This window comes from Tetrao urogallus (assembly GCF_951394365.1).
Source record: "Tetrao urogallus genome assembly, chromosome: 3".
Lineage (NCBI taxonomy): Eukaryota > Metazoa > Chordata > Aves > Galliformes > Phasianidae > Tetrao > Tetrao urogallus.
This window is the reverse complement of record NC_136815.1, coordinates 59,016,696-59,037,391: the sequence shown is the minus strand read 5'-3', so window position 1 is coordinate 59,037,391 and position 20,696 is coordinate 59,016,696. Positions and strand designations below refer to the sequence as shown.

At 34.7% G+C, this 20,696-nt stretch overlaps 1 protein-coding gene across 1 annotated transcript in view; it reads right to left on the bottom strand.

Moving 5' to 3' along the window:
• The window catches only part of LOC306945115 (dynein axonemal heavy chain 5-like), a gene marked incomplete at both ends in the record, with an annotated part of 145,964 nt that overhangs the window by 113,660 nt on the left and 11,608 nt on the right, over nt 1-20,696 (bottom strand). Inside the window, 21 exons of the mRNA XM_079533823.1 lie at nt 33-437; nt 520-600; nt 1,067-1,270; nt 2,749-2,841; nt 3,952-4,115; nt 4,226-4,349; nt 4,466-4,553; nt 5,396-5,603; nt 7,501-7,652; nt 9,285-9,424; nt 10,429-10,584; nt 11,758-11,847; nt 11,933-12,106; nt 13,909-14,004; nt 15,020-15,221; nt 15,905-16,024; nt 17,167-17,348; nt 18,258-18,356; nt 19,186-19,279; nt 19,373-19,534; nt 20,246-20,436. Coding sequence (XP_079389949.1) covers nt 33-437; nt 520-600; nt 1,067-1,270; nt 2,749-2,841; nt 3,952-4,115; nt 4,226-4,349; nt 4,466-4,553; nt 5,396-5,603; nt 7,501-7,652; nt 9,285-9,424; nt 10,429-10,584; nt 11,758-11,847; nt 11,933-12,106; nt 13,909-14,004; nt 15,020-15,221; nt 15,905-16,024; nt 17,167-17,348; nt 18,258-18,356; nt 19,186-19,279; nt 19,373-19,534; nt 20,246-20,436 — 3,225 coding nt within the window. The remainder of the gene's footprint in view (nt 1-32; nt 438-519; nt 601-1,066; nt 1,271-2,748; nt 2,842-3,951; nt 4,116-4,225; nt 4,350-4,465; nt 4,554-5,395; nt 5,604-7,500; nt 7,653-9,284; nt 9,425-10,428; nt 10,585-11,757; nt 11,848-11,932; nt 12,107-13,908; nt 14,005-15,019; nt 15,222-15,904; nt 16,025-17,166; nt 17,349-18,257; nt 18,357-19,185; nt 19,280-19,372; nt 19,535-20,245; nt 20,437-20,696) is intronic.

Here is a 20,696-nt window from a genome sequence, read left to right as displayed (position 1 = left end):
TATTTGAGAAACAAACAATACACCAATGATACCTGTGTGTTTAGGTTCTTCCAGGCATAAGCCAATCCATCAACTCTTTCCATGTTTCCATCCTGAAAAAGCAGATTGTATCTCTGAAGCACAGAATAAGATTCTTCAATAGGTCCAACTGTCATGTCAATTTTAACTTCATTCTCTCGAATTTCCTTTATGGCTTCCATTGCTCCCCGTACATCATCAAGGTCATGGACAGGCCTGCTTAATTTCTTGCTAAGATTGTCAATGAATGAATAAATTTCATCCATGTCTGCAGCAGACCTTTCATTCAAAGCTAATCCAAACGTTCTTTGTCTTGAGTGGCACTCCTGAATAAGGGCAATTTTCAATGACTCTGTCGCAATATCCACTGATTCCAGAACAAAGTGATTTGGCAGTTCTCTGATTTGCAGTTCTAATTGCTAAGAAAAGCACAAGTGATCAATTTTTAATTTCACTACAATTTTTTGAACAGTTCCTTCTTATTAAAGACATGATACTTACAGAAAAGTATCCAATTTGAGTTTGGAATTCAGCCATTGTTGGTTTAGTCTCTATGAATTCCTTCACTTTTTCCTCTGGATCCTAAATAAAAGTTTATTTTAATTATTACTTAGCAATGGTATTGCAATAATCTATCCAAGACTCAGCTGTCTGATGTACTAAGCAAACACAAACAATCCCTCTTAACAGAGTTCAAAGTGTAAGCATTAAGCTCCAATGTTTCACTTGATCTGCTTTTCCTGATTCTTATTCTTTTTACAGCACTCGTTATTAAAGCATTTGAAATCTATAATTCAAATGCAGACACCGATGAGGATATCCCTTAGTCTCTGCAGAGGTAAAAGCTTCAGTGCCATGTGGGTCTCAATAAATGGGCTAAATAAAGGGTTCAATTACGGAAAAATTAATCTTCATCCAGCTCAGCAACATTCACCTACAGTAACTACAAGTAATGCTTCCCAAAGAGCACAGTCTCCTTATGAAATCCACAACAGTATTTAGAAGATTTCACAATACAGCTACATATTTCATTAAATATGTTTTTAACCTTATTCCAGATGCCTGAAAATTCAGAAAAGCTGTTCACAAGATCCGATGCTCTAGCTTTGAGAGACAAAATAACCGTATTTAGATGAATCACCACTTTGTTTACATCCTTATGCTCAATGATCTGCTTGTCTAAAGGCTTCAGTGCCAACATCCTGGTGAATTTGTTCTCATCACCTAGCTCTATGGCAACAGATTGTTCAGCCTGGCATAAAGTAAACAAGAATAAACATATATACATTAGTTTTATTTTACATTATTGAATGCACAGTAAGACACATACAGTGGGTACTTCTATGAGTAGATAGAAAAGTGCAAAGGAAGAATCCACAAGGAGACTCCCCACTCTTAGCTTTCATTTTTACAGAGCTATACTTCTAGTGCTAATGATAATTTTTAAATCATCCTCAAATGATTTCAGTCAAATATGTAACACATGGAGGTACAGTTGTGCTCATTCCACCTCCTATACAGATGTTCAGGTCTTCCTTTCTTTGGTAGAGGACTACATTCAGGCTGAGAGGGCTGACGCTCTTCAGTCTAAAGAGAAGCTCTGGGGGAAACTTATAATAGCCTTCCAGGACCTGAAGGGTGCCGACAGGTGGGACTTTACATAAGGGCACATAGGGATGAGGGAAGATGGTTTTAAACTGGAAGAGGGGAGATCTAGACTTAACATCAGGAAGAAATTCTTTACTGTGAGGGTGGTGAGACACTGGAACAGGTTGCCCAGAGAAGTTGTGGATGCCCCCTCCCTGAAAGCATTGAAGGCCAGACAGGATGGGGCTCTGAACAACCTCGCCTAGAGGAAGGTGTTCTTGCCTACAGCACGGGGTTGGAACTAGGTGATCTTATAGGTCCCTTCCAACCCAAACCACTCTATGATTCTGTGATCTCTATTTTTGGCCAAAAAAAGTGTGGAAGGTAATCTTGGATTGGCTACTTAGAAATAAGCAAGCAATTCTTGAACGAACTTGGGTCAACTCACTCTCTTCTAGTTGCTTTTTATCATTTGCAGGACTCAAAAGGTTATTTTATGCAAATGAGCTGATTTGTATTTGTTTTTAATGTCAGATTGACAAAAGAGGAATTTTTTTTTTTTTTTAAAGACACTTTTCAGTACAGACCCACACAAACACGTATTTCATTATCGTAAGACAGAATTAAGGCCATCTGATTACCATTATTGCCCATTTCTAAACTTGAATAAATTTGATTTTCTATCTGTATCTCAGACCTTCCCAAGGTTTTAGTGCTCATTTTAACACTGATAATACATACATATAGCAATTAGTTTAACACTGTAGCTATTGTATGTAGCCTGAAAATTTAACTTAGTTTTTGGCTGGGAAAACTAATAAGTCGTGTTAGTAGCACACTGGATAATGCTGGTTTTCATACATCATCCACACTATCATCATACTTTAACAGGATTTTTAAAATATTTTTATTAAAGCTATTTTTTATTTTAATAATAAAAAACTTCAAAACATTAGCTCTATTAATTGTTACTCTTTGCTCTTCTGTTCAATTACCTGATCTGGAGATTAAAAACTAGACTTAAGCTAGTAAGGAAACCTTCCAAATTACAAATCACTGTATTATTATAGAACATATTCATATGAAATTGAGAAATGTTAACCAAAATATTGAAATTTTTAAATAACAAAATAAAACACTCACCTGCTGCTGCTTATGGTGTAAGTAAGCAAATTTCCAGAGTGGGATATCTTTGGCTATTGATAACATTATATTTACTGCTTTGTTTACAGCACTCTGAAAATAGTAAAACATCTACTTTGAGCACACAGAGAGATCAGAACAGCTAAGGGGAGGGGAAGGAATAAGGAAAAAAAACAGATCCTCTGAACAATACCAAAATGGAAAAGTTGTACCTCCATCTTTATCAGAACTGTTCTAATAAGCATGGAGTAGAATCATGCAAAATAGATTTTGTTAGGGGAAAGAGAACCCCATAAAGCTTTGTCAGTCAGACATTCTATTTTTATGTGTTCTTCAAACAAGAATATAGGAGAGAAAGAGAGATCTATGAGCCACTGAGGAATCATAAATTAAGTATTTCACTTTATATTGGTTATAAACATAAATATTAATACTGTATTTCATATTCATATCAGAATATCTGAATAAATTTGTCTGAATTTATACAGGCAGCTATATAAATTATCATATAACTTTTCTACCTATGGTATTTAAAAATTACACTTTGTGGTCTGATTTCTTACTGACAATATCAAAAGGCTGTAAATGAAATCTGAGAAAGAATTCAGCAACTGATTTTGATGGTGACAATTCCAGCTGAAAAATCTTCAAGTTAACCACATAAACAACTAGTACTTTCCAAAGAACTTCAAAGGTCATAGCAGATTGTAAATACAAACATAAGAATTTAGCTGAATTAGTGTAAGTAAGCTTAAATATTTCTTTAAACTGTTCCACAGTTCAGGGCTCCAGGCTTGTAATATTTCTCTTTATATTTCACTACTGCACAAATCTGATTACTGAATATTTCAATCACGTCTTTTTAAACTCTGAAAGTGTTTAAGGAGACAAGGAAGTCAAATCAATGTATCAAAGCCATTTTATTTTTTTTCTTGCACTTGCTTTGAAAACATTTGTAGTGGACTGCGAACAGGAGTTGATAAGCTTGTAGGAAAATGGTTGATTCTACTGCATAACAAACCTAATTCGTGTTTTTTTTTTTCTTAGCATCCACTGATGTCATGAGAACTCAAGTGACCTCTAATCTTTTCTTCCACTCCCTTTATTGCTAATACCAGATTAAACTTGCAAATCTGGTTTTAAAATAATGCGTTAATACACATTTTTAACAAAAATGGCTGAGACGTGCAGTTATTCAGTTACCTGAATATCTTCGAGACTTGGTCGCAAGACAACATTAGGAATAGCCAGCTGAAATTCAGTTTTGAACAAAGGAATTCTCTTTGTCTCTACAGACCTGATCATCTGATACCTAGAGCCAACAACACGCAACTGATGTCTCAAGGACTCCAAGGAAATCTTCGTGCCTAAATAAATGCAATATTTAAGTTATATTTTTTACCACAATAAAGCTGGCAAAAAAAAAATCTTCAAGTGATATTAAAAAACTAAACAAATCTGAAAACAAAAGACTTACATCTGACTAAAGAATCAGTATTCCTCTGACAAAGCTGTCCCATGAAATAATAGCAACAACAAGACATGCATTCTTGGCAGCGTGTTTTCTGTTTTGTGTCAAGATGCATACAGGAGTATGAATCCTGAAGAGTTAAAGGGAAACTCTTAGACAAGTAATGATATTATCCACTGTATAAGTGAAATATCAAATATCTGACTACATTATAGCAGGTTACTTTTAATACTGTAGAGGCCTTACCTCCAGAGTTCTTCCAGTATCTGCTTTCAGCCTGCGCATAAGAGTGTCTACCAGTTCATACACAGAGCATTCCACTTGCTGACTCTGTCTGCAAAAACAACCTTAGAGTCATCCACATCAAGTCAAACATAAGGAATAATCTTTAACTTGTTTATAGATGCATCCTCAGCTCCGCTGCACTCTGAAGTGCCATATGTGCAGAGAGACACCCTTCTATTTTTCCCTTTGCTCCTACTGCTTACACATGCACAGAATGTAAGGCATTAAGATATGCAGTCTGTCAGGAAATCCATTCATCAAACTCTGTTATATCTTGTTCAACTGGTCTTAATAATAATCAAAGAAAAATAAGTTTTTTTCTGGCTGTAGTTAAAGAAAAAGCAGGCTTATCAAAACAATTCAGTAAGAAAATGTTAGTTATCTTCTTGATGTATTTTCTAGCTCTGAAATCAAAAATAATAAAGAAATAAGTACAAAGTGAGTATCATGTTTTGCAAAATGTACATACTTTTTTTGGTGAAGAACAGAACAATTACTCTTCTATATCATGGAAAATAAGCATAAACTAAAAGATTTTCAGCTCTGAGTAAATGAGAGGTCTTACATGACTGAGCTAGCATTAAGAATCAAGCAGTTAGCACTGAGATGACTTTTCAAGTTTTATCCAGTTCCATTTTCCTTGCTCTTCAATAGAATGCCATAAGAAGAAAAACACAAAATGCTAAATGCTATAAATGCAATTTTAATATGCTATATTGAAGTTACTTGGGAGTTCCTGCTCCGTAACCTGAGACTATCATTTTGCTTTACACCAGTGGTCAGTAACAGTGAGAATGATTTTTTTAGAAGTACATTCTCTGTGCGTAAAAAGTAATACATAAATATTTGCTCCCAAACCAAGCCTTCAAATCCAGGCAGTAATACACCTACTGAGAAAGTTTGCAAGCAGTAGAGACAGCAAGATTTTCGGTCTGTTTCAAGAATGTAGATACATCTATAGGTTCTTCTTCTGGTAAAATTATCAGAGCAGTGTTTGACATATCCTCCAGAACTCTTTCAATTCTGCACTCCAGGGTATCAGCAGCTTCTTTGACTATAAAGTCCAATTCCCTCATGGTACTATAAGTATTCTCAATAACTAAGCAAAGAAAACAAAATGAAAACAAATCAAGTGAAATATGAACCTCCTAAATTTCCCCAACCTGCCCCAAATTATTACAATTAAATGATGATTTAACAACAATGGAATATGGAACTAAGGCGTGAAACCAAAGCATGATGGACTTCCTGTACTTTGGAGTCTTTAAATGAAACCATTTTACAATAAGTAACAGAAGAACCTTCAAAATATTTCTTCTCTATTAATACTGGAATGAAGGATTAACAAAAATCATTGGAAAAGAAAAGAGGAACAAACGTTCAAAAAAATATTCTGGTCCTCCTAAGGACCTACAGTGTGAAAGTCAGCATTGTAGACAGAGCAACTAAAATTCCTCAAGACTGCACATAGGTTAAACCACTAGATTTTTTCTTTCCTGTATATGACCTAATTTAATTTGGAGAGAGACAAAGCAAGTCCCTTAGCAGATGTGTTTACTAAGCTGAGTAAAAATGGTTGTTTCTGAATAGAGTGGATAAATTCTTTCGCTGTCTTTTATACTTCATGTAAAAATAAAGAAATAACTCATCTGGAATTTTGGTCATTAATCATAACATTTTGGTTATTAGCAGACAGCATAATTTGAATTATCAGTACTTTGTCTTACTGTATGTAGAATTAAATCGTTACAATACCTAAAATGCTGCAGTGTGACAGTAGTGTCTTACTGTTGAATGTTTAAAATAGAAGATACCATTTATTGCTATTAGGAAGTTAATGATTGAATCTTGTCTTTTTTATTGACCAGAATGAACAAATAATCCAACCAATTCCCTAGACGCTTTTCCTTTTTTAATACATAAAATTTAGGTATTTCTAAATCCATTTATTTCTCATTTTCCAAGTTTTAGTCTAGAAGGCTGCCACAAGCCCCCGTGCTTTCAAACAGAGGGAAACCTTGTCATCTTTTTTTGTTTTCCAGTCAGGTAAAGATCAAGTAAAAGGCTAAAAGGTGGCCAGCTCTGCCTTAAGAAATGGCCAGAGCCCTTTGCAGTAGTATCACATGGCACAGTCACAAATGTTGCAAAACCCATGCCTGCATCTGTTCCTATTTATCTTGCTGCTTTTCATTTTGAAGAAAAAGGTGGAAGCTGAACATCAGTTTGCCTCAGGTGAGAACAGATTTAGAAGCATAAGCTACTGTTTTCTCACAGAATCAAACTACAAAAGTCTTGCTTTACATGTGTCCATTTCAATGACACTATTACAGAGTTAAGTTTATGCTGTACTTGATGAGGATAACATTGTCTTAATGGCTGTGTTGGGAAATCTCCATGCATAGTTCAGAATTTTTAAAGCTTTCTTAGAAAAAATAGAACTTGGACAGAAATCTGTCCCTTACTATTTTCAACTGTGAATTTAGTCATGTCTATTTCAGGATGTTTCTATAGAAAGACCTTTCTATAGAAAAGACAAGAGACATTATCACAGCACCAAATGTTTGTTCTCTTATCTCGCACTCTTGTATCAGTCAGGCTACAGTTACCTACCTAAAGCAAGGAGGTCAGTTCACAAACCTTTTTTTTTTTTTTTTTTTCTCCACAGAAAAATAAAAACAGAATGTAGGCGTAAGAAGAGCTCTACATTTTTTCCTTTTGTGGACACTTACTTGGAAACAGACCAGAGAGACACTGATAGGGGAAAATGTAACAATGCACAATAATTTAAGAAGTGTGATGTGACAATTTAAATTCAGTAAATGAAAAGGTATGGAATTCAGAAACACAATGCAACAGAAGCCCTAATAATATGATGTAATGTTATTCACTCAAGTTTCAAGACAGCTAGAGAGTCGAGGCTTTACAGACCCTCCCATCAAAACATTACCACCAAACAACATTATCAACAGCTTATCACTACTTCTCTTCCTACATACATTTATTGATGCTTGAAGAAGTCCAGGACAGCTGTGTCATGCCTGGAGCAAGGGCATCCTCAACTTGTTCTATGAATGGCTTCATTAGTGGTTTCAGCACAAGAGGAATTCTATTCAGATGCTCTTTGTAATTGATCAATAGATTCTCGAGACTGTAAGACACGGTCGTGTTTAGAATGTATTTATTTCAGATATAAGAAACACACGGAAATTCGGTCACATTTTCTGTTAATAAGACTTGCAAGTCCTGATTCCATGTTAAAAATTAAAGTCTCTCCCAGTTCTAACTAGGTCTCTTTCTCCTCTCAAGCACTGGAACCAGACTGGAGAAATAAATATTTACAGGAAAATATTTATTTAGGGCTACTTTCTTCCAAAGAAAATGCATTACAGTCAAAAATAAGGAAATGGAAAACACTGTGTTTTTCTTCCCTTCTTCCTATTTCACAGAACAAAAAAAAAAAAAAAAAAAGAAAAAAAAAAAGCCTGTATGAAAAGACACTACTTATAAGAAAATCTAGATTCATAGTACTCAGGGCATAAAATGCCAAAGGAGCCAAATTCTGAATCAGTATTTTTATGAAAATGGAGTTTTATAACAGATCTCTACAAAAAAGAACTGGAAGTCAATGCAGCTCAGAAGTTAAAGATACAAAACAGGTTATTTACAAGAGCTGCTGCAGAAAAATGATAACTGTGCTCTATGCCAGATTAAAACCATAGCACTAAATATTGTTACAAACAGTATACTGAGAGAGTCTATCCACAGAATGCAGAGTATTTTTCCAATGTTACTTACAGCATAATTAGTGTCTGAATATTCCTACTTTGCTTAGGGAGTTGGTCTGAAATCTCTTTCACAATAGAAAATTAATTTGGATTTTCTTTTATTGCAAACACTTTCTGCACATTTGTTTCCCTTTGATGGCAAATATTAAAAATGTTGCTTTTCAGAAGACTGAAGCACACAGAGTTTGATTTGCATGTTAGAAATTTTAGGTTTGTTCTGAAACACTCCATGGATAATTCGTGAAAAATGTGTCATTTCAAGAACGAAAGACTGAAAATTTTAACAGAAAGGAGAGCTGAGAGGATTTCAATTCAGTTATGAAACTCTTTGAACTCTGTCCTTTTTTGATCACTTCTATATAAAAACTACTTTAAGTGCACTCCTTACAAAAAAGGACTCTTTTTAGACCTACCATCCTTACTTAAAGAACTAATAATCGGATCTCGAAGAGCTGAAAAGAACTCCTACAGCACAGAATTTAGCTGTTACAATGACAGAAAGAAACTATTTAATAAATCAACATAGGTTATTTCAGATATTTAGCATGAGATAAAAAAAACTTGAATATTTGCATATAATAACTTAGTTGATGTATTACCTATACCAACACCTGGGTTGTATCTCAATCAAGTGATAAGTTCTAACTTAACATCAAAAGCATTCTTGTGTTACAAAAGTAAGTGTGATACTTTGGAATGCAATCCATATGTTATGGAGTGGAGATGCCTTAGCAGTACCTAGAAATTCCACTTACAGAGTAGCTGTTGTAACAAAATAAAAGCATGTAGACATTATCTAGTTACAAGAATTTTGTGGAGAGAGTAATAATTGCATATTAACAGAACTATTATGGAATTGCAGGGGAAAAGAATAAAATTTCAGTTAAAATCCACCACAGTGAAAAGTTACAACAAATCAAAACTACACACAACAGACTCAAAGCTAAAGATTCCTATCTGCAGATGAGAATCACATCCAGAAAGCGTTCACTCACTCCATTTGATGTTTTTTAATCTGTTCTTCATCTGCACACAAGCTGAGGACAACATCTGGAACGTTAAAATGCATTTTTTTCAGGTACTTTGTTTCATAAAGTACTTCCAGGACCACTGGATCCAAGTTTACAACCAATTCCTTCATATTGTGGTAGCGGGGAGGAAAGGGGCAGGGAGAGAAAATAATAAAGCAGTATTTTAGTAGTTTAGTGATTACATGCAGTTTGTTACATCTGGAAGATATGACAAGATATAGAGGACTAGCCAAATTTTTTTAAATTGATGCCCATGTCGCAATTTCTACAAAGATCTCCAGACTCCTGCACAACTATTTTTCCAGATTTTCCAGAATATTAATCATGCAATAGCTTCCACTGATTTCATTTTCCCATGATTTCCTCACTGGGCCCTAAACATTTGGCTGCTGTGACTTCCCTAGTCTGATTGTAGTTCTGCACCTGTCTCTGTGAAAGCTGATTTGCCTTCTCATCTCAGTTTCTCCATCTGTAGACTGCAGGGAAATACTGTATTGCTCTGTTTAGCCTCCGTACGTTTCTTAGGGCATAAAATGCTAATAAGGTGATGAGTTAAGCTGAAAATCAGGTTCCAGCTTTCCATTATGGAGTCCGTAATTCAAAAAATGTCCATTTTAACTGTAATTTCTCCGCAGCACAGCAGAGTAAGTCAACTTTAAAGAATGGTAGGATTTTTCCATCTCAGCTAGCAATATTGAAAGCAAATTAGTGACTCCAATATAGGCAACACAGTGATGTTGAACACTATAGAGAAGCCTACAATCTAATTAAAAACTCTTTGTTTGACTAATATTTTGGTTAACAAAGAAAAAAAAAAAAATGAAACCATACATTAAAAGATGTAGACAAATCTATATCGAACATGCATTTGCTGGGCACTGCCTCTTACATGTCCTGAATGAGGCAAGGGACTTATGAAGAATAGAGATGATTATGTCTGTATCGTAGCATAAAAAGGAAAAAAAAAAAAAATTTGTCAATTAAAGTAGTTTATTTTCTATCCTTATTAAGATTACTTTAATGCTGTGCTTGTCCTTGCATGACGTGAGTGAAGTATCATAGGTAATACTAAACAGAGCAGCAGTAATACAAAATAAATCCTACTTACCTTGGTTTCTGCATGCCTGACAAGTAAGAAAGCATGTAGAGCATTTCTAGCCTGGTCAGCAAACCTGCACCATGCTCTATAATAAATAAGTTCAAATTCCAAAAGAACCGCAGCCATTTTATTGTAGCTCTTAGCAACCTTTTTCATTTCCAATGTCTGCAAATAAAATAAAATAAATAAAAAATAAAGAAATTAGAAAAGCCATCACCACTTAATCGATTTGATGAGCCTAATGTAATAGAAATGTCCTCCATTAAGGTCTTCCTCACTACTGTTAAGAAAACAAAACAAAGTTTCATGTTACACAATTTAAGAGAGGGTAAAACAAAGAACAAAAGAACAACCTCATCAAGAGTACTGCATCTGATGTGGAGGCCTCAGCACAGGCAAAACATAGACCTGTTGTAGCACAAACAGAGGAGGGTCACAGAAATGATCCAAGGGATAGAATGCCTTCCTAGTCCTAGTCCTTCTCAGTAGGCTGAGAGCGCTGAGGCTGTTTAGCCTAAAGAAGAGAAGGCTGCCGGGAGACCTGAGAGCAGCCTTTCAGTATCTAAAGGGGGCTGTAAGAAAGAAGGGGACAGACTCTTTAGCAGAGTCTGTTGTGACAGGACAAAGGAAAAGGTTTCAAATTAAATGAGGGGAGATTTAGACTGGGTACAAGGAAAACGTTTTCTACAGTAAGGATGATAAGGTACTGGAACAGATTGACCAGTGAGGTGGTGGAAGTCACATCCCTGCAGAAACTCAAGGTCAGGCTGGACCAGTCTCTAAGCAGTCTGATTGAGCTGTAGGTGCCCCTGCATCTACAGCAGGACTAGATGACTTTTAAAGGTCTCAGAGTTCAAGCAGCATTTAGACAGTGCTCTCAGACATAGGATTTGAATTTGAGGTGGTCCTGTGGGGAGCCAGGAGTTGGGCTTAGTAATCCTTGTGGGTCTCATTCAACTCAGGAAACTGTACGGTTATGTGAAGCATTTGAAGTTTAATATCTCAGTCCTCTACATTATAAAGCACTGTAGTGAGAAGGCTCTAAGCATAGGTCCATGGTGAACAATGCTGCAATTAGGAATAACACAGGTCCCAGAAGGGACAAAAGAACTTGATGAAGTCATCAGCTTAACATCTCAAGGGAAGTTAACTGTCCTGAGCCACAGAATAACAATATTGCAAAAAGAAGTTGAGATCCTGGAGCAAATAAAAATACTATCTTGTTAGGTAAGTTTCAATAGAATTGTTAGAAAAGTGAACTTAGGAAAAAAATAATTTATGTCTGTTAATAATTTGGATTAGAATTTAGCCATAAAACATCCTTTCCTCACTTCTAACCTTCAGAAGCGTAGTTTTCTTTTTAAAGAATCTCATTGGATGGTCAATTTTTCTGTACAACTGCTGGGCCCACATAATCTTCCCTGTTACCTAAAATACAAAAGATATGAAGTTATATTTCTATTAACTTAGAAAGCCAAGACAAAAAGACCTTTCTCATTTATTTCATTCTTACTGGTGGTATATTACGTGGTATAGGTGGATTTTCTTTTTGCTCCTGGTAGAGCTTTTGCACAAAGTCTAAGTCTTGACTATATTGCTGAAGAACAATGGTATACTTCTCATTAAGATCAATTTGATTTTCTCCTATTTGTTCAAGCTTCATCAGAAGTCTCAGCATCTGTTCAGTCTAAAAAGGAAAAGGAAACATTTATTGCAAAAAATGTTCATAGTCATTGTTCATAAAGCCTGGTTATTTCTATTTATAAGATAAGTTATATAAATTTGTAAGTAATTTTCTAAGAACAGAAAATGCTTCCAGACAAATTAATGAACTTCAGTATTTCATGCTGTCTAAAATATATTTACCATAGCCTTAACAAAGAAACTTCCACCACCACAGAATGTTGGAACACTCATTTTGTTCTGACCTCCAAACCTTACTCTTTTTTTTTTTTTTTCCTGTAAATAGTTGTAGTGAAACACCTATAATTTTCCTTCTGCTTCATTTACATTTCATTCCATTGTCAGGGCCTAAAGCACTGAACAGTACTGACATTAAGGTAACAGATGGCAGAAACTAATTCATTACTCCTGCCAGTCTAACAGGAATAACTTTGAAGTGCAACAGGAAGCATCTCAAATATGCTCTTGTACAATAAAATTTAAAATCTGAGTATAGCATCTTTTACTTTCACAATAATTAAGTTTAATTGCATTTGTTTAAAATTAACATTTTCCATTTTCCCTTTAGATCACCCTGTAATTTGAATAACCAAATTTGAATTCAGTTTTTGGGATAATTACAGATATCTTCCCATTATTTTTCTCCTGTGCTTTTTTTTTTTTTTTTTTGGGTTGATTGGGTGGATGGTTTTTTTGTGTCGTTTCTATCAGGAATCACATAATTGTTTTTCTTTTCCACGTAAAAGAAAAAAGCTAACCAGCCTACATTATTCTCCAGTAAGTGAATACCTAAGAGTTTAAGAAATTGAATTTCGCGTAAAACTCGCCTGTTCTGACTAGTGTTATATATTTACATATATAAATATGGGCAACCTATGAAAGACCTTCCAGCCTGAAGTCTTACATCTGATGAGGCAATGAACTGAGGTCTTCCCTCTGCACTTTCAACTTCTCTTTCATTTCTATATTGACATACAACAAAATGGGATCAGTAGCTTGGCTTTACCTCTGATTTTTCCAGCAGTAGGAGACTGGGCGGCAGAAGAGCTGCTGAACTCTACTATCAGACTGCATGCACTGTTTAATTATCTGCAACAATTCTACCACAGAGCTTGGAAATTCTGACAAACATGAGTTGTTTCCTTTCACTGGGCTCAAGAAAATTATGTTGTATGCCCCTGCAACAGCTTTAATTGGGTTTTGCTTTTTTTTTTTTTTTTTTTTTTTTTTAAAAAAAAGGAGAAAAGCAGATACCTATTCTTTGGGAGGAGAGAGGGAAATCACCACAGAAGTAAACATTACTTCTGGACTTCTGCAAGTGAGTATACAGAACACAGGACAGGGAACACTGAAAGAGAGCAGAGTAAGAAAGAAACAGAAAGTCAGTCCAAAGATAATGGAAGAAGATAGAGCCACATAAATATGACAGTCCAAAACATAGTAAGAGAAAGAAGGACCTACCCTAGTGTGTCAATATCAATAGCAGGGTGGAAGAGGGATGGAGAATACTAGGCTGAGGAAAGAAAATAAAGAAAATAAACCAGAAAGAAAAAATAGGGCTATACAGAGTTAGTAAGGAAAGATGGTACATACAACTAGCAGTAACTATTAACAAATGTTAACTTTCAGCACTTTTACACATATTCTGACAGTATCTTGTAGTAGGCTTGATGTCCTCCTACCTTATCTCAGGCAGCCCCAGTATAGCACAAAACAATACCAGTAACAATGGAATACAACAGGAACTGTGGATACTCTACCTTTCTGAACACCAAAACAGGAGCTTGCATTTGTATAATTACTTACAGTTACAGTCTTCTCAAAACAGGAATCCACAAATTCTTGTATGGACTCATACAGTGTTGCAATTTGGTTCTTAAAATCAAGGTAATCTTTATCAAACTAGAAAATTGTAAAAGGAAAAAAATATTAATCTATACTGTTGCTTTCACTTTATGCATTTTTTTTTTTTTTTAAATAAGTTTCTGGGAAATTTGCGTTATCTGCCTAGCATGTAAGTTAAAGAGAACAGAGACGAGACCAATAATGAAGGCATAAAAAGTCTAAGCAAAGCAAACAAAAAATTAAGAACTATTAGGCTATATGATTACAGACCCATCTTTACAAACACAGTGGACTGCAGAAGAAAAAGGACAGGCAGAGGAAAGCTAATAACCTCATCAGAGAGAACATGGTACACTTAATCAGCTCACGGACGGGTATGAAACTCATCAAGATTAGCAAACTGAGTGGCCTCTCTAGAGCACTTTACAGACTACAGTGGGTTATTATTATAAGAAAGCCAATTCAACATTTCTATCACTTCCATTGAGAGGCTGTCAATCCACTAAAGCAAGTGAGCTACACTTTCAAAAAAGTAGCTCAATTCTAGGATATGTAGCATGTATTTAAATCTGAATTTGAGTCTGAAGCTCTTCAAAAAATCACTTTAGTTTTCATCCACGTGATTCAGTACTGGAGGTGATGTCATACATTTCTCCTTCTGAAATGGTCATTATATGGTATGATGGTATTGATACTGCCTTTATTATTCCATTAAGTAACAATGAGTAACTCTTGCACTTGCTAAACTGAATTTAATGCACTGACTTGTCTAAATTAATTTTCCGTCTGCAGTTCAAAATATATCTATCTTAAAAACAAACAAGTTTAGGAAATGTAGTTTGCACCATTACTTATCACACAAAATCTAGTTTATCAAAAAATAACAAAAGTATATGAAATAAAAAGCAAAATACACCCAAATTATTTCAAACTGCATTAAACTGTGGAAAAATATTATTACTGCAACAAAATGCTATAATCATAGTTATAAAATGTGATCTTCCCTGCATAACTTCAATGAATAGCACAGGATTAAGGGATTGATTGTCAGACAAGCATTGAGTTCATGTACCTCTTTTTTTCTGTGATCCAGAACATCATACTCTTTTGATTTGGTATTTGTAGCAATGGTCTGGAAGCAAGTATTGATCTCTTCAATTCCTTCTATTTGTATGCACTGGAGCTCTAGTAGGCTTTCCATAATATTGCTCATATCTGAAATCTTCTCCAAACGTTTACAGAATGTGTCGAATTTTCCAAAAATATAGTTCTCACTGATGATAAGAAGCAACAGGATTATTATGTATATCTATTTGTATCACTTTTTCCTATTCTTATTTCCTATATTCTTCCAGAACTAATATCAAGTTCACCATTAAAGCACTGATGCTGCAATAATTGCAAATCAACTAAAAACAATTTTGAAATAATGAATACAACACAGAAAACGCTTAATTCTCGTATCTACCAATTAAAACCTTTTCCATATTTCACAGAAGTTATTCTTGAAACAAAAACATGCAAAAAAAAGATAAGAATGTGAATGTACAATACACTAAGACACGCTCCATGCTTGAAGTACCAATACAGGTAAAACTCCCCCTTGGCATTGTGATTGACAACCCAGACCAGTGCTGACTAAATACAACTAGAGTCTTTTCATTTGATTCGCGTCCCAGTGCATTAATCCAGCACATGCATAAATTCCCTGAATTCCCTTAAACATCTGCTAAATCAACAAGCAACTGGCAAAAACTTGTCATTGCTGATATCTCAGGGGGAAAAAGGAAAAAAAAAAAAAGAGAAAAAAACAAAACAAAACTCTGCAAGTTTTGTTCTGAGTATAATAAATATTTTAATTGAGCATTCAACTTCTCAGGAAGCCAGGAGAGATTATGACACCTCATTTATAAATCTTATAAGTGCATGTCATTCAATATTAGAGTAAATTGCTTACCTGAAATCAAACTGCCTGTCACTTGGATTTTTCTTTAGCTTCTCCCTAATTCTCTGAAATGATGTTTGGTACTGTTCTTTCAGGAAAATGCATTGCTGAATCCTCTTCAGCAGTTCTTCCCTGGGAAAAAAAAAAAAAAAAAAAAAAAAAAAAAGCACAAAAGGTAAGTCATCACGAGGGAGCTGTACAGGAGCATAAATTAAAACAGAATATTTCAGTCAGGTGGCAAAAATAAGAATACAAACTTATAAGTACTTAATTGATTGTAGGCAATTTCTGAAAACTGCCCTTTCCCCACAATAAAATACAGAAGGAATCCAAATGTTTTCTGTCAGATTTATTTTTTGTCTCCCAGCCTGCTGACTTAGTGCCTTCATTGAATTAACTATACAAGTACATACACCTTGACTACCTATGCATTGATGAAGTTTGTAACATCTTTTTCTTCTCACTTCAGTAACCATAATCTTGACTGAGTTTTCAGAGATAGTTTTAATCATTACTGTTCTAGCTGCTAACTTGAAATGTCATGTTCATTTTTACCCTTCTCTGTGGTTTAATGCATGCTTAATATTTGCTCTAATACAGGGGCTTTTGCTATACTAATAGTTCTACCAACCAAAACAGAAAGTAAGTACAAAATTAGACTGAGAACATATCTAAATAAGCAAGCTTATTGTATATCTTTTTAAATTTAAGATGCCTCTTTGGCAACATCAGTACTCCTCATGTTCTTGCCCAGGTAGCACTATCCATAGATACATAGTAAATACAAGTCTGAATGACATTCTGTCACCCACATACCTCATTCCAGAGTACAGCTGAATTGTAATTATGATCCTGGTATGTACTGTCTCTTTTCTCAAACTGACTTTACTGTTCACTGAAGGCAAAACATAAATCCCAGATGCAACTTTGCCAGTCTGTCCTTGGAGTTCATTTCTGAAGAATCTCAACTCCAAGTTCTAACAGCTAAAGTATGTTTTGGTCCACAAAAGCCACTGGGACAATATATTGAATATTGTACACTGATATACATTACATGCATTTCAGCAACAAGTTTTTCACAACACATAGTATGTGTATAAGTATGATTTGGCAGAATACTTAATTCTGCATAAAATGAATAGTCACAACATGGGAATGAGGGCCTGGTAGGAGAACCAGCGGCTATTAAATTTACTTCTTAATAATTTTGATGTCTCATCTGTGATTTTTCTTCTAGTTTTAACAAAAGAAGATGAAATTATTAAAATTGTCACCTGTCCAGATCCCAGATTTTAGAAACACCTTCACATAGATACGTCTTGCACGTGTTAATCATTTGATTAGTGATTTTAAGAAGAAGAGATGTCATACACTCTGATGTGTTGTAGTGCGGTGATGTACAGTAGATCATACAGACTGCATTCATTAAACTGGGTATGTGTTCCACCACTGTAACCTGTACCAGGAAAAAACAAGAAAGTCAATAATTCAAATTTCCTAAAAACATAATTTATAATGTCATCACTCTGGGAATACTTTCATCAGTAATAAACATCTCTTTGATTGTTTTTATAGACATCAGTATGAATTGAAACATCTAAGTCACACATAGAAACCTAATGTATTCTGTCCAAGAGAAAAGAGTGGGGAATTGACTAAGTGTAAATGAACAGGCTTCCTTCCAGAGCTGAATTTTCCAGAGGAAAAACAGAGGCTGTGCTCTTTTTGAACATGATCTCCAGTATGTGAAAGCATTGTAGTCTGATTTGCAAAAAGTAAGCTACCTGAGGAAAAAAGGTGTATGCTAGTACAAAAGAGTTAGCCTGCTGAAGTCAGTTCAAGAAGAAAGCTGGTCTTTGCTCATTTTGCCTACATTTGTACATAAAGAAATCCAGAAGGAGAAGAAAAGACAATAGTAATCTGTATTTTACTGAGCATACTGGACCGTAGAGTTCTCTGTCCCACAGAAAGATTCCACAGAAAATCAGCAAGTCAAATATATTTAGAACCCATCACAAGAGACAATAACTGCCCTAAAACAGAATAAAAGATTACTGCATCTAAAAGTCAAATCCAGTATGGTGAAAGAGTGACTATCTGCAGAATAACAGCAGTAGAAAACATGAACTATTGGTTATTTTCTCACACCTTTCAGTTATCTTCTGAAATGACAACAACTTTCTGCACAAAAAAAAAAACCCTAATATTATCTCTGGCTTATTTAAAATTTGTTAATTCACAAATGCCATAGAACTGAAGTTCTCTACTACCCATTAAGCATAAGAGATAAATACTGAATGAAAAGATATCTGCCTTTTCTTGTCTAAATTTCATGTTAACTGTTTTTATTTAGAGTACTACTTACAGGAGAAGCTTTGGCCAGTAGAGCAAAAAATTTATCCAGTGTATACAGATATCTCACATTGTCTTTAGCTTCATTGGCAGCAATCGTTATACTGCCATCCTGAAGGGGAAAAAAAAAGAAAAGAATGCTGTTAAAATTTAGAGAAGAGGTTCCTGTATTTTTACAGTTCATGCTGCAATTCCAAAACTTGATGGAGGCACAATAGCATAGCTTTGATAATCCAATTTAATTTTCAGAATCGTTTAGAATGATTTTAATGTGGTACGACTGTTTTTTAAATTACTGGTTCTACAGAACTAAGAACTGACAAGTTCCCTAGAATATATCAAGGCGCTTCCATCTCAAGCATCTCTTTTTAATAAGTACTTGTTAGGGCAAATGAGATACGACTATTCTCCTAAACTATTTCCAAAACAGGAAAATTCCAAAATACCTTTGTAAGTGGTATAAGATCCACATTCTGGCATTTTCAGGTGTCAAATTGCATGTACACTGCTTACAGTTTGTTTTCTGGCCTGTCTACAATTTTGACTGCTAATTTTAGATAAAAGATATCCACTCTTCTAAAGAAGCAGCTATGCTACAAGAAGCAGCCTATTTTCAATAATTCTAGAAACAATATGATAAACTTTCAGGCATCACAACTGTTGAACTGTACAGCTGGAGAGACACATCATTGTTGTATTTCTGTGTTGCTTTACTTTTGCACCATTCCACTCAGTATCTTTAAGACTGACTTCCTTTCAAGTTATCTATTTAACTTCAGGATCACTGGTGTTACGTATTTCAACCAAGGGAGAATAAACCACAGTGTAAAAAGAGCATAAACACCACAACTATTCTTAGCATTGTGTGCTTACTTCTGTGTGTATAACAAATGCAGTACTGAATTAATTTTTAAAAACTTTTATTAAAACATAGCAATTACCAACTCTTTCCACTGCTTTAACGTCTTCGATCTTGCAGCCTGAAGAATACTTATAGTTTTCTTTACTCTTGAACTCTTTATGTCATCTAAAAGGCTTTGAAGAAGGAAACACACTTAAATCTCTCTTGGAATCGGAGTTTACATTTATTTATAATAATAAAATAAAAAAGAAAGCTTCTTTTTTAACCTATTAAATAATGACATTCTTGACTTCCAATGTTCCAGCTCTGCAGATGGACCAATGTCATCGGCTTCCCTTCTCATTTGTTCACTCTCCACTAGCACTTGTCTGATCTGTTTGATCCAAATCATTAACACCTCTTCAAGTTTCTCAGTGATCTCTGTGTTACTGCCTTCAAAATCAAAAAAGAGCACAGTCTCATGAGTACCAAAAAGTCTTAAACTACGTTTTTAACTACAGAGATGAAATGTTTTTGGCAAATTTATACTAAGACTCCATGTAAACTGAGTATATTCAAATCACTGCCAACAAAAGGAAAAGATTAAGATTATAACAAAATGCACATGTACATGTCTTACCTCTTCTTAAGAGCCATCAGTGGAAATTGGTCTACTTAGGCTAATACAGGGCAGAAGTATTGAGTGCTTTGGTATGACTTCACTCTGAAATTCCTTGCAGTGATAAGAAATGGTGGAAGGTTCAAAAGAGATATAACCACCCATTTTCTTACATATTTTTATGTGTGTGCGTGTGTCTTTTTGACTCACAGTCTTTGGATTTAATATTGGATAAGATTTCCTCAGTGGCAAAGAAAGCAAAGAATATACACAAGTCTTCACTTGGCAATTACTTAGCCAGCAAACCAGGAATAACGAAGGCCAGTGTCTATGTGATTAAGATAAATGAACTAAAGGACAAAATTGATGATTTTCTGATTAGACAGTTTTAAATCTGACAAGAGTCACAGAAAACAGAAAAATGTATATAGATCAAGGAAGCTGAATTAATTCTTCAAAATAAATGCTTACTAATGACATAACATTTATTTTCTTAGGAATAGCATCACTATCCAAGTGTTCGCTTTGCTGTAGGAATTACTTACCTGCAGTTATGTAGTCAGACGGGTTCTGTAAATTACTGACATAAGTATCAATATCCAGTTCTGCAAGCTGAATTCTATCTTCCAGATTCTGCCTTGATGATGACAAGGTATCCACAAATCTATCGACGGAATATAGAAAATCTTGTATCTGGCTGTTCTTCAGACCTTCTTTCACAGCTCCCCAGTGCTAGTTGTTTAACAATTAATGAAAGAAAAAAAAAAAGAAATAAAAAAAAGATAAAGTAAAATAAGGATCATGCATTCTTATGTTCCTTAAATTATTTATTTATTAGAAAGCTATTTCTTATTTATGGCAGTATATTAAGGTTTATCAGTAAACCTCTCTGAATGTGCTCATCAGTACTATGGCATAAGCATTTCAAAGTGTGCATTGATTTAATTATTGTTACATAACATCTTAAGTAGAATGGAATCATTTTCATCAGA